Source organism: Tyto alba, unplaced genomic scaffold, assembly GCF_018691265.1.
Source record: "Tyto alba isolate M040663 unplaced genomic scaffold, T.alba_DEE_v4.0 Super-Scaffold_2, whole genome shotgun sequence".
Taxonomy (NCBI): domain Eukaryota; kingdom Metazoa; phylum Chordata; class Aves; order Strigiformes; family Tytonidae; genus Tyto; species Tyto alba.
This window is the reverse complement of record NW_024881282.1, coordinates 38,656,659-38,671,018: the sequence shown is the minus strand read 5'-3', so window position 1 is coordinate 38,671,018 and position 14,360 is coordinate 38,656,659. Positions and strand designations below refer to the sequence as shown.

At 40.9% G+C, this 14,360-nt stretch overlaps 1 protein-coding gene and 1 non-coding gene across 2 annotated transcripts; both read left to right on the top strand.

Annotated features, from left to right (window-relative positions):
* Positions 1-2,886: 2,886 nt before the first annotated feature.
* On the top strand, positions 2,887-12,511 carry SLC25A3 (solute carrier family 25 member 3). Its single transcript, XM_042792381.1, has 8 exons — positions 2,887-3,016; positions 3,171-3,324; positions 7,212-7,333; positions 10,008-10,187; positions 10,298-10,479; positions 11,214-11,386; positions 11,957-12,067; positions 12,175-12,511. The coding sequence occupies exons 2-8, from the start codon at positions 3,177-3,179 to the stop codon at positions 12,333-12,335; spliced, it is 1,077 nt and encodes a 358-aa protein (XP_042648315.1). The 5' UTR covers positions 2,887-3,016; positions 3,171-3,176; the 3' UTR covers positions 12,336-12,511.
* On the top strand, positions 10,659-10,898 carry LOC116965720. Its single transcript, XR_004409590.1, has one exon. It is a non-coding gene; the product is annotated as a small nucleolar RNA SNORA53 (small nucleolar RNA).
* Positions 12,512-14,360: the final 1,849 nt, after the last annotated feature.

Sequence of the window (14,360 nt, the reverse complement as noted above, 5' to 3'; positions counted from 1 at the left end):
GCAAATGAAGCTTGTAAAACTGTGTGGCATGTCTTATGCGTGGTATATCTGGCTTGCTTTTGATATGGCAGAAGTTGCATATTGGGCTGAAAAGGTTTTAAACAAAAAATTTAAAACTTCATCTGACTGACCAAAATAGATACAGGGCTGGGTTGTAATGTATAATTCTAAGTCATGTGTTTACAAATGTAGGTGTTTCAGCACACCCTTGTTAATATAGCTTTTACTGTATGCTTGATAAGTCTACTTATCTTTGTCTAAAACTTATGCTATTCTTTTTCCTTAGGGAGTATACCAGGCTGCTTTGCACCAGTGCAACAGCAAGCTGCGACAGATTTAAACATACGTGCATGTGTTCATACAGTATAGAGTCTACAAATTAATTTAACTTGTAAAATAGTCCTAAGGTGGCATATACACCTATAAGTGATGTGTATATAATGACATAGAAAAGAATAATTCCTCAGATTTTCCATTCCACCTCACTTTGAAATTTTTTTGTCAGCATTGGTAGTTTGTGGTTTAAAAATTGTACCTGTGTTGCCTCCTTTATTTGCCATTTAGGAAAAACGTGATGTTTTATGAAAGAAAAACATGTAATGTCTGGGGAGAATTTGAATTCAAAAAGATTATCAGATGAGGACACTTACGGCAATGACTAGTAGGAATAGGAGAGGTTTCACTGCTTCTGCATTCAGAGGATGTGACTGCTGTTGTTCAACCTAGCTAGTTTGGATCATGTTGAAGGAGTTGCTGGAGTGTGAAGGCTTCCCCTGGGCTGTGAACCTACTTGCAGCTTGAACTGATCTGTTACGGATTCTTTAGAATCACAGTCTAATAGTTCTGGCATTGATACAATGAATATGTAAAATACATGCTTAGAACAGGCACAGATGCTACTTGTGCTTACCTGGTTATCAAAGGTGTGGAATGTTGTTTTACTGTCTTATATATTTTTGAAAACAGTAAGTCACCTGGAGAACAAGCTTATAAGAGCTTTGATTTTACTTACAAGCTTAACCAAAATGTTGAAACTCTGAAAAGTTACTGTAAGACAGAACCTAGTCTACAATTTCTTGATTGTATACTGCTTCGGGAATGGAGTGGGGATGCGGTGGGTGTTAGTAACAGAAGAAGAGATATAATTAGAAAAACTTCATAGTTGCCAAGTGGATGTTTTCTTAAACTCCCAAAATTTGAAAAGCTACTGATTAAAAAGATGGATTTCATTTACAGTAGTTCTTTTCACTGTGAGTCTGACAGAGGTGGATACCAAAAGGTAGCGTATTTCAAGGCTTCATCTATTACTACCTTCAGTGTGTCAGTAATCAGATTAAGATAGAATTACAGGCTATTGCTATTTTATTCTTTCACATCTGGGAAAGGTTGAAGAGATTTTTCTATGTAAAATGGTGAACATTTAGCAGGGACATAAATTATCCCTGTATTTTCATGGAGATATGTTAGACTGCTGTTTAGCAGTACTTGTTAATAGTACAGCTGTTAGAAGCTAATTGGCAGCTAAAACCAAGTAAACTGATCCACAGACTGTGTCAGTACTAGTTGTGCACACAGATTGCCATTAGATGTATATAAATAAATACAGTGACATGTTCATCCTTCATATTTGGAAGGAGCAGAGGTTTTGTGTATGTTAAAAATCAGAAAAGGCTGCAGCGATTTATATGTCATTTCAAGATAAGAACCCAAGTCTCAGTCATGTTTAGAGGTTATTAGCTAATTAAAAATAAGTAGCAGTGTTTGGCTTTTATCTAAAACATTGATGCCAAGAATTGTTTTCATGGAAGTGAGTAGAACAGAAAAGCAATGGCAAAATTAACAATTCTGGCCTGTCTTTGTTGCTGTTGGTGGCAGTGAAGTAATCAGCACTTCAGGCTCTCAGTTGCTAAACAAAAGTATTTAAAGAATGCAAGTTTCAGCTGACCTTTTCCCACTCAGCAGCTGGAGTCTACTCGAGAGGGACTCGGCACTGTCACAGAAGTCTAGGTTGTCTCTTAGGTATGTGTCATTTTTGCCTGTGTACGAGCTCATCTTTCTCATTGATAACTGCTTTATAGCATAATTTAGTTGTGAAGTACAGCAGGTGGAGCCAAGGCCTAAGGCCGGTGGAGTAGGTCATCCTCCGGGAAGCTCAACAGGAGCTGATGAGCTGACCGCAGGGGTGTTTCCCCAGCGTGGGGGTGCAGGTGCCGGATCAGTTGCATTATGGCTCCGTGCCCAGAAGTGATAGCTGGGACATCCCGTGAGTGCCTCCCACTTCGCTGTCCTCTGTGCTTATGTTGCGACGGAGCACTGTGGTGGAAGGGATATGGTCAGGATGGTGATAACTTGGGGCGTTTTCATCTCTTTAGTAACTGGAGAGCTGAAATGTGCTGTGCCACTTTTGTAGTGTGTAAATCCACTGAAATGAGTGAAATAGCACTGTGTTAGAAAAGGCATAGTGCAAGGTAGTTAAGGCCAAGGATGGGTGCTGTGCTAAGCAGTTAGAAGGCAGGACCAGCAGTTCTGGCACAGGGTTGAAGGCACGGAGCGCCCACTAATACACCCGTGACCACCCGCGATGAAACGTCTCCCTGCCGGCGGGCCCTCATCCCGCCTTTTCCAGGCCTGTCGCAGCTGCGGCGCCAGCCTGACCTCTGCAAGGGCAGTCGTGGTGCGCGGGCAGCTCAGACACCCCGTCCCCGTTGGGGGGGGGGGGGGTCCGCTTGCCGAGCCCGGGGCGCGGCCCGTGGGCCGGCGGTGACCGCTCCCCCCCTCAGCGCGGGGTGCGGTACGCCGGGGGGTGCGGGAGGTGAGGGGGGGGGGGTGGTGGCCTCGGCTGCGCCTGCGCGCTGGTGCCGTCTCTCAGCGCGCCTCCGCCAATCGCCGTGCAGCTTGTTGGGCCCCGCCCCCTTGCGCCGGCGAAGGACAAAGTGACGGAGCGCGGGCCCGCCGCCCGCCTCTGCGCCGAGCTGCCGCCTCAGCAGCCGTCCGCGCGCTGCCGCCATTTTAGGAGGTGAGTTGGGGCGGCGCGGGGGCGTCCGCCCGCCCGGCGGGACCCGCTGCTCGCCCCGGGGCGACGGGCCGCCGGGCGGGTGCGGGGCCGTTGGGCCGGGCCTGCGGCGGGCCTCCCGGTCCCACGCCACTCTGATCTTCTCGCCCGTCCTCAGGTCGCCATGTTCTCGACCGTCGCGCCGCTCGCCCGGCTCAACCCTTTCTACGCGCCGCACTTCCAGCTGGCCCAGGACGGGGTGAGGAAGCGCGCGGAGCCCGCGGAGGCGCCCGCGACACGGCGGAGCTTGGCGGCCGCGTCCGCCGCTGAAGGTGAGGGCGGGCAGGAGGGAGGGACGGAGGGGTGGCGGCGGCGGAGGCGCCGCTGCCCGCGCTACCGGCGTTGGAGGGGGCGGCGGCGGGAGGGTTAGCGCTCCGCGGGGCTCGGCCCTGCCGGGCGGGAGCCGGCGCTGGGCCTGCGCGCCCGCTTGGAGGACGAGGAAGGGCACGGATGGGGGGAGGCGCTGGCAGCCTCTTCCGCTCCCCGTGCGGTGGGTGCCGAGTGGCAGCGAGGATCCGGTGTTACCGGGAAAGGGCACAGGAAGGTTCTAGGTCAGAGTAATTGCAGAAACCCCGATTGGAGTCTGGCTTGGGGATAAGGGAGTGCTTTTTCTAGATCTGCTGGGCCTGCAGCCTCTGAGACTTTAGGTCCGTACTACTTTATTCTCGTGGAGAAGAGCAGCACGTGAATCCTGATGGATTTGAAAGACTGTCTTTCCTATCCTTTTATTATCTTCCACCTCTGTTTATTCACAGCTGGACATCCGAACGTCCAGGCACATTAGAGATGCCTGCAACTGCTCTGTTTTGTTATTTGTTACTTTCCTTCTTTTTTTTTTTTTTTCCTCCATTGTAGTTGTGGGGCATATGCTAGATAGTTCTAAGATATGGTGATGCATTTTAGTTTTAAGTGCAAGTCCTGATCACTTTTGTGACTTCCAAAGGTCAGACCTTTATGATAATCATAATAGTGGATGTATATGTTAAAATTATAATTCTTTTAAGGGGTTAATAACATAAAACTATCTTTTTGACTTTATTAAAGAAAAAAAAAAGATACCTCTTCTGAAGTACTGTGATTATTGAAGTATGTTAGTGCCCTTGCATGAGCATCCATGTAATATGTGAGAGAGAACTGGGTGTTGGATTTTATTAAGTTTTCAATAAAGTACTTCTGGCTTTCAGTGCAGTGATCTTGTTGCTAGCTCATTGAAGCCCCAAATTGCTTTTCGGTATGCTAAAGATACTCAGTAGGTGCACTTATTTCCTAAAAGCATTATGCTTAATCTTTATCCTCTTTGTAGGCAGATGCAGTCAAAGGTGACCAGAATTTCTTAGTCCTTGTATTTTTTTCTGCTGTGTTCATTGTTTCACGTACCAGTTGGTCCTCTGGCCTTTGCGTTGGAAGAGTAACACATTTCAGAAGATAACGGAGCTTGCACAAGGTCACACAAAGTCAGTACAAACCACAAGACCTTTTGAGTTCAGTTCAGGGCATTAGCCATAACACAGCTCAGAGACAAAGTGTTTTATGATCACTTCTTGGAATTTGTCCTTGTTAATGTGTCAGATCAGGAGCAGAGAAATTTAATACTTAGGATGTAGCTGTCTTAATAGAGTAGACACGTTTTTGCGCTGTGTATATTTGAGTAGCTTCAGGGTGTTTGTCTTAAGTCAGTGTCTAGGTATGTTAGAATAACTTTCTTGCCCTCATGTGGTACACATGTTCAGTCGCTTCTGTTTTCAGGTAACAGTTTTTAGGAAATCTATCTACTTCTGAAATAGAAAGCCTGTGATCTGTTGTGGCTTTTTTCCTAGTACTGCTATATCACTGCAAACTTACGTACCTTCAAAGGGCTCAAGCCTGATTGATACTGGCTCGCTTTTCTTAATTACTGTTTTTGAACACCTAGCCAACAGGTCAGTCTGAATAGCATTGTAATAAAGCCAGATATACAAACCTGTGCTTTTCTGTGGCTCCTACAAATATCTGTCTCTGTCAGTTGAGGAGTATGACTTCTAACGTAACAGTAAGTTGTTATGAAAAAGGGAGTGTGAACAAATGCTTCTGGTACCTGGACAGCACAGTAACTACTGCAGTACTGTTGTGCTGCAGGCCAAAAATGCAGCTAGACAGGGCTGCCCCATAATACAGACCCAGAGTCTATTCTCTGATTACACCTGCATAGAAAGCCTCATTTGTGTTTAACTAGTAGTTTTGGCAAGTTGTAAGCAGGCTATTACAGCTGTCTGCAAATCTGCTAGCATAACAAAGCTATTTTAGAGGTATGTGTAAGTCCCAGACCGGCATATTTACAGTCTTGAGCAGTATCTCAAAAAAAAAATTCTCATAGGTTATGCATTGTTCCTAACTGTTAACTGACTTACTGCTTTAAGTTTAGGCTTAATACAGTGTCTGTGGTTTGGAATTTGTTATTTTAGAATAAAGAAAAAATGAAATTTTGATTGTCTTGGTGATGAATTTTAAAGAGTAAGGTGAGAAGTGTGAATGTAAAATTTTGTGTAAAATCTGGAACATTTTGGGGAAGAAGTTCCCTTATAATAGCAAAGTTATGAGATGGATAAGCCTGCTTCTCTTGACTGGTGCTCTCTTGATGCAGTTGAAAGTAATTTTAAATTTTTTTGATGTTCATAACGGAATTTATTTCAGAAGCAAAAAGACAGGGAAGAGAAGCTTTGAATAAGATAAGTTTTTGCTGTCTTTTGAATTTCAGGGTGTTTCTCTAGAGAGAGAGAGAGTTCTTACTAAGTTGATGTAACACTTTAAGGTCTATTCCATTATATTGAAGTAACACTAGATATAGTATCAGAAGAACCTAAATTATCTCTTTCTACTCTGGGGAATATTTTCTATGTAGTGTATTGTTTTTTGTATGCTTATTCAGTATATTAGTTTTGCTTTTGCTTATATATTTAAAATGCTAAGCACAGTAGAACTGTGCTGCTACGTTATGCTTATTTCGTACTGTTAATTGTAAACTTGAGTGTTTTCTGGTTGCATGTAATCATACCCTCTGTAGCTTCTTCAGAAATAGAAGAAGGAAACTCATTTTTGTTTTCCAGCTCCAGTAACTTTGTTGGAGTTTGTGAAAATGCATAACTTTCTCTTTTAAGGCTGGATCACTTTATACACAGTACTGTATGGAACAGTGCAAATGAAGTATCCCTTGATCAAAAGTGATCTGAAAGATTCTTTAATAAGCATTGTTTATGAGCATTGAATGTGATGATTAATAGCATTCTGCAGTTTCATTAAAAAGAAAGTCCATAAATACGAGATTCTGTGTTTGAAATAAATAAATTTTAAAAACCCCTATATAAAGAATCCAAAAAATACCTGAAAACATGACTGCATAAAGAAAAATCCAATTCTGATCTTATAGATTTGTATGGTCTCTACTTAAATACAGAAGTTGCACTGTCACAGAATATTTAACCAAACAAGCTCTGTATCAAGAATACTAGAGAAACACTATTCTTGCTTAATCCCTTGATATAAGAAAATGTTGGATGTTGCAATTTTGAGTCGTGATTTCTACTAGCAGCCTCTGGGATTCATTTCTATGGTTTAAGTGTGCTGTGTGCTAAAACATAACTGTTTCTTTCCTTGTTTTTTTTAAATGAATAAACTCAGTTTAGAAGGCTTAGAATCAAATCTCATCAGTCCAAAAGTGAATTTAAAGTAAAAAAAATTATTTTTGAGTATAATACTACAGTTGAATTAATACAGCATGGGAGATTATTTCAGTTTAATACTTTCGAGAAGGTAGCACTCAGTCAATTTTGTTTCTTTTCTGATCTCTGTTACCATTTATGATTGATCATTTATATGTAATTTTTTTCAATTAACTAGAGTACAGCTGTGCATATGGCTCAGGCAGATTCTTTATGCTTTGTGGCCTTGGTGGGATTATTAGCTGTGGAACAACACATACAGCGCTGGTTCCTCTAGACCTGGTTAAATGCAGAATACAGGTTTGTTCTGCATGTTGGTACGTGGTGACATTGACAAAGCATGTTTAGTGTGATATATTTAATCTACTAATGAATTGGAGGCGTAAAGCATCCCCTGGACATCGTTGCTCAACAGTGCATGGAGATTATGTAAAAGCATGGTGTGTCTTTATTTTTTGCTGCAGAATACAGTTGTGAATATGGCTCGCTCAAGTTTTATGCTCTCTGTGGCGTTGGTGGGGTCCTAAGTTGTGGCCTGACACACACTGCTGTTGTACCTCTGGATTTAGTGAAATGTCGTATGCAGGTTTGTATTAACTTAAACATTTATTAAACTTTTTCTCTATGTAGACAGCGTATTGAGAGTTTACAGTAAGGGACCCGGTCTTCCCTGGATGACAGGGAGTAAACTTGAATGCTTCTTTATCAGATCTACTGCTGTAAGACTAAAGAAATACCCCTTTCAAGAGAAGCAGAGGCATTTAGGATAATCTGGATAAATTATTTTTACTATGTTTAAGCACATTTAACTGATTGTATTTGATAGAAGGCACCCACCACAATGCTGCTCTTTGCTGGCTGGTAGGCTGTCTAGCTCTGTTAGTGTGCTTTTGGAGAGAGGAAATAATACATTTAGTGTTTTGAAGATACATGGGTTTTAGTTTGGAGTGACATGCATGTATAATTTGATCCACTAACATTGTGGATATCAATGCATGGCTTATGGATTGGATATTTTCTAACGATGTCACTTTGAATAGAATGAGTAAAGCTTGATATAGTGTTGCTAAGGCCATCAGTGCTTACTACTAGTTTCCTTGCGGTAGTTCTTGATTGAACTGAAAGGAGTGTCATCACATTGCACTTAACTTGCGATACCAGCTTCTGCATTAAAGTCTTCTAGTGAACAGCCATGGATAAAAACATACTAGTGGATTTATTCAGGCAAATCTATGCCTCAAGAATGAAACAAATTAAAGCACACTTTTAAATTTCTGGAAATAGAGTGGTTAACGACTTCCCTGTTGCATAGGCTGATACTGGTTATAAAAGTGGCAATTTTGTAATGATAGAACTCCTGAAATTAGGAAGGGACTATGAATTAGTCAGACCTATTAGTCATATGAGGAGTACTGCATGTAATATCCTGTAAAATTGTGTTCTGGAAGACCTTTATTTAACATTCTTTTCAAGAGAGGCTTTTTCACCTACTTGAGAGCACATGAAATTCTGGTCTCAAACTAGTAATTCTGTAATACACTGGACAAACACAAGATGCATCCATTGAGGGCAACATATGACTTCCTGCAAAATTTGCATTGAGACCAGGCTGTGTAGGAATTCCCTATTTCTATCTATATAGGAATTCCTTATTTATGTAGGGAGTAGCTGTAGTCAAGTATGTGTTTCATTTCTGAAAATGTAGTTTAGCTGTATTCTTCTGTTGTGGACTTCATAATCCAAGATTGGTAGCTTGACTACCCATGCCTAAGGTTGAGTTTACGGAGGAGGTTGATGATGAGTTAAGAGGATGTAGCATTTCAAACAGTTCTTAATCTAACTGCAGATTGGGTTAATGGGCAGAAGGCCTGAGAGCTGTACAGTGCTGCATACGCAGCTGGGAGCAAGGCCTCATACTTGCCAGGCTTCAGCTGCTTGGTAGGTATGCTTGGCTTGGGCTACCAGTCCTGGGCTTCTTATGTGGTAAGAGTGGTGATACTTCCCTTTTCTTCTCCAGTACTTAGAGGAAGGTGCAAGAGGAGGGTTCCATGCAGATTCCAGTTGTGACTTTATAAAACCTCTCAGCATTTATCTCTTCACAGATCCCGTATAGAGTATGTTACTAATCCTTCCTAGGTTCTCTGGGAAGAAACCTGTTGCCCTGCCCCCTCATGTCTTTTAAAGAAGAGGTCACCTTTTAGGTAGATGATAATTAAGCATGGTTCTGACATGAATATAGTCTCATTTTACAGTGCCTGATTAAATGTCCAATTTTCTGAAATTGTGAATCTTCTAAAATTGACATGTTTAGGTGAACTAGTTCTCACGTAGGTTGTTGCCAGACTGCAAGACAAAATACCAGTCCCTTCAGGTTGACTTGCATGTCCCATAGCTCTTCCTGAAAGCTTTGGTTGACTTCTAACTTGTTATCTCTGAAGAAAGATTGGATGATATCAAATAGGAAAAGTAACGGTGTGATGTGACTTCAGATTTTTCAGAATGACCTTTTTAAGAATTTCTGTTAAATGGTTTCTTTTCACATGAAACAGAATTATTTACAGTTGTTTTTTGAGGTTTTGTTTGTTTGTTTTTTTGTTTTGTTTTTAATTTCTGATAAGTTATTAATGAAACCTCACTGAAAGTTTTGTGTGCAGAAAATATTTTATGTATAGCATTTATTGTGAAGTCAAAGTACAAGTGTAGAAGTTGAGTACTTTTTGATCTGCTTTGCTCCATCTGTCTTAGTCTGACAGTACAAAGGAATCAAACTAATAGTGGACAAATAACCTTTTCTGATCAAGTGAATTGTTAGGTTTGGTTTGTGGCAACCCTTGAGTGTACATAGTGTGATGTGTAGAGTGGTTGAGGCTGCTGACAGAAGCTGTCCAATTTTTAAAGAATCCAATCTAAACATAATTCTGCCAGTATACTACTGACAGTGTTAAATAGTGATTTCAGTATATCTTTCCAATACAGAAAGTAGTGTTGTTGATTTGGAGAATAAATGTAAGCAAAATTCAGACAGTTCGGTGGTTCCTGAGTACTGAGGAATGTACTGACTGTTAAAATAAGTTGGGATTTGAGACTAATGAGAAAGCATGATAGTTACATTAGTGTAACCTTATGGCGAGTACTTTATCCCTCCAGGGAACCTTAGGAAGCCAGCTGTTTGAGGAATTTAAGAATCTTCTATTTTGGATGAGGGTGTGAGAAGGGAAATTATAAGCTGTATCAAGCAATTAACTGCCTATTCTGTTTAGGTTGATCCACAAAAATACAAGAGCATCTTCAATGGATTTTCAGTGACAGTCAAAGAAGATGGCGTTCGTGGCTTGGCTAAGGGATGGGCTCCTACCTTTATTGGCTATTCCATGCAGGGGCTTTGTAAATTTGGTTTCTATGAAGTTTTCAAAATCCTATATGGCAACATGCTGGGAGAGGTAAGCCTGAAGGGATTTATATGAGGCTATCCATCTGCAACATAATAGTATTAGTAATGTAATTACAAAAGCACGATTCATTAATAAAAACCTGTTTAAATTCACTTCAGGAAAATGCATATCTGTGGCGTACTTCACTATATTTAGCTGCATCTGCCAGTGCGGAGTTTTTTGCTGACATTGCTCTGGCTCCAATGGAAGCTGCTAAAGTTCGTATTCAGACACAGCCTGGATATGCTAACACTCTGCGGCAGGCTGTACCTAAAATGTTTGGAGAAGAAGGCATCTGGGCGTAAGTATCTCTTGATTTTAATTTTATTTTTTATCCAGGTTCTCTATGTTGAGTATTTTTTCCTAATGAAGAACTGTTGCTAAAACTAGTTGTGTCTTTAGCTTACAATACTTCTTGATCTTTGTATTTTAAGATAACAACGTACTTCAGGGAATCTGTGCTGAACTGGCTGTTAATTCCACATGCTCCTTAGATCCATCTTTGTGAGTATCTTTGTGCTGAGTTCTGCTGGATAACATCAGTTTCCAGCAGTTCCAGTCAGAGATACTCAGCAACTTTTTGGTTGTACAGTCAAAGATGCTTGAGTCATTGGCATGTAAGAGTAATATAACTGCATGTTAGCTTTCTGTTCTGATGGAAGTGGCTGTAAATATACAAGTCATTTATCACTGTCGGGACTTGGCTGGTATGCAGACATGAGCCTTACTGCACTTGTAGGATCAGTACTGCATTACTGCAGTGCACTGTAATCTGAAAAGTGACTACAAAACCAGCTGTGCAGCATAGGGATCAGGTAAATGCTGATTTGTGTTGCTGTTATAAGTTAGTACCTGGGAACTAATAAAACGTACATTTCTGTTCCATAGGTGTTGAGACACTTAAGCCTTATAGTGTCAGTATTTAGAAGTTGTATTCTTAATACCAACAATAAGCTAACTAATTTTTTTTCAGGTTAGAAATGTACCTTAAATACTGGAGAAAATTGAACTGAGTTTGTCTTTTCTCTGGTTAAGTTTCTATAAAGGTGTTGCTCCACTATGGATGAGACAGATTCCGTACACAATGATGAAATTTGCCTGCTTTGAACGTACTGTTGAAGCTCTCTACAAGTATGTTGTTCCCAAGCCACGGAGTGAATGCACAAAAGGAGAACAGCTGGTAGTTACATTTGTTGCAGGCTATATTGGTAAGGAATCTTTAAGTCCTACACTTCATTAATGGACTACTTCAACTCTAGAAGCCTGTCCTTTTTCAGAATATCACATGTAACTAGAATGGGAGAATTTACTTGTAACTTTAAAATGTGCAGGGGAAAACACTATATTCGATCTGTAAGTGGAGAACGGGTCTGTAGTAGAACAATATTCTTAATTGTTCCTATGTATTACCAGTGTTAATGTCCAAGTTTAGAAACTGCAGCTGAAGTGAAAAAACTTGCATCTTTGCTAGGCTGGGGAAGGTTGAAGAAAGGGGAGAGAAATCTGAATGGAAGGAGGATTTTCAATATCCAGAGATTCAGAAGTTTTGTTTTAGCAGGGGAGGTGGTACAAGAGCAGAACTGAGGTGTTTTCTGATATTCACGTCACACTGTATGTATGTAGCTGATGTCCTTTTAGGATACTGGGAGGCTTGACATAAATTGCTAACAAATTGCACAGAAGTTATTAGAAGGTGCTGCTTCATCTGGTTGTACTTAGTGTACACAGTAATGGTACAGATAAAACACCACATAACTAATGTCAAATTATTCTTTCAGCTGGTGTGTTCTGTGCAATTGTTTCCCATCCTGCTGATTCCGTGGTGTCTGTGTTGAACAAAGAAAAGGGCAGTTCTGCTTCGCAGGTTCTTATGAGGCTTGGATTCAAAGGTATGTCTGTCCTTTTATGTATTTTGGATCAGGTACTTGTGTTTTGGGGAAGATTTCTTTTTTTCCTCGTGGCTTACGCTACTCGTGCTTTATGTTTTACTCTGTAGGTGTATGGAAAGGTCTGTTTGCTCGTATCATTATGATTGGTACCTTGACTGCACTACAGTGGTTCATCTACGATTCTGTGAAGGTTTATTTCAGACTTCCTCGTCCACCTCCCCCTGAAATGCCAGAGTCTCTGAAGAAGAAGCTTGGTCTAACTGAATAGACAACTCATGGACTGACTATGCTGGCTCTCCCAGTGATGAGTTTCATGAAACTTTTATATATTTGACTATGTAGAAAACAAACTCTATATGATGTTATTATTGGCTGTGCCCTCATTCCACATGAGGGTTTAAATTCTACCACTGTCATTGCCTGAAATAAATGAGAAACAGAGTGCTTAGTGTCTGTTTACTAATACATATGTGAGCTTCACTTCATAGCAGCAAATACCTCAAATTCTGCCCTGCCTTCCTCCCTCTCGCCCCCCCCCCCCCAAAAAAAAAAATCTGTACTTTAGGCACTAGAGAATTGTGAAACAGTTGTAACAAAAATAGGCTTTCACTGTTACCAGAAAGTGCCAAGAGCCTATCCTTGCAGAACTGCAGAAGCTACCTGCAGTTCTGTGCACTTTGAGTCCACTATTTTATTTGCCTAAACAGGCTGTTACTGTAGAACAGCAGAACTGAACGAGTGAGATGAGGCTGCAGTCTGATAGAGCAGCCTGGTCATAATGTCAGTGTTCTCCATACAGAGAAAAGGAACTTTATACATAATAGAGCTGTTTCTGCTTTGCGGTAGACATCCCAACATAACTAACTTATGCTTGGTTTTGAACCACACCAAAGAACTCAAGTCCTATTGGTTGTACTGTGGAATTAAACAGTGGCTGCTACCTTAATGAAAGAAAAGCTGATGTTAATAAAGTTTCTCAAAGATACCTGACCACTGAAAGCTTACTGCTAGCTTTACAGTAAAATAAAAATGTCTTGCCTTTTTTGTAGAGTTTGACAGTTGTAAGGTTTTCCCTATACTTGGAATTCCTGTGCTTTGATTTTTTAATTTTTTTTTTTCCTGAATTAGTTTAACTGTAATGCTGAGTTTTCGTTCAACAGTGCACTTTTGCAGTGTAAGAAGCCATACCAGTTTTTTCTTGGACCTTACTTGATGTGAAGAAACCTAGGCTTCTAGGCATGTAAGAGAGGAGACGCTCACACAGTGTTTTAATGCAATGAATTTTTTTCCAGCCTTGTACAGCAGAATGGGCGCGCTGCATTCTGCCTTTTGCCTGTTCAAAAACCCACAGTTGATAATCACATTGAGAAAAATGCAGAAAATGCCCAATAGTATATAAAGGATTCGCCATATCCAATACTACTTTGTTCCCATAGTAGAGCTGGAGCTTAGGTGTCTTTTGTGCAAAACTATTTGGGTATACTGCCTTCCAGCATGTCAGCTGATGATATGGAACTTGGCTTGGCTTTCGTGTGTGTTCTACTGCTCCTTTTGGGTCCTTCAGGGTCAAAAGAACAAAAGAAGTGCCACTGGAGTGGCATCAGTATACTGACCATTGCATCTTACTGGAGTCTGACCTTCCTGCTACCATTTTACATAGCATTGAGCTTCTCCCCCACCCCCAGGGAAAACCCTTTAACTTCCAAGATTTTGGGATGATTATGCTAAACAAGCAAGCTGGGCCTTATTTTTAATTGCTACCTTTCAAAACGTGGAGTAAAATCTAAAACTATTCTTTTTCCCTGTCACCATGACACTAAAGGTGTTCTTAGAGTGGTTGGTACCTAACTGCATTATATATACAGCAAAGGCAAATTCTGTAAGTCTAAATAAAACAGTTCTATAAGTACTTTGGTGTTGAATTAAATATATTTCATGATACAAGTAGGTACATCTTGTTTCCCTGTTGTGAGTGGGAAGCTTTGAAATTATGTAATGAATCATTAAATGCTCCCAAAAGCTTCCTTGGAGAAGAGCATTAGCTATCAAGGCTACTGATGTTAAATCAGCTTTTGAAGTTAACTTTTTTATGTGGTTCAGCTTGTTAGAAAAAACTCACTCTTGTTTACTGAATACCATAGTTTCTTTAAAGGTGTGTTTTAACTTGGTAAACTTCTTTGCTGGAAAACATCTCTAGTTCCTTCTAATCCTGGGAAAGGGAAACACTTCTCCAATTTTAAGGCTGTCAGAAGAGTGAGACAAACCTGGCTCATGTAGTGAGATAGTCTGATTG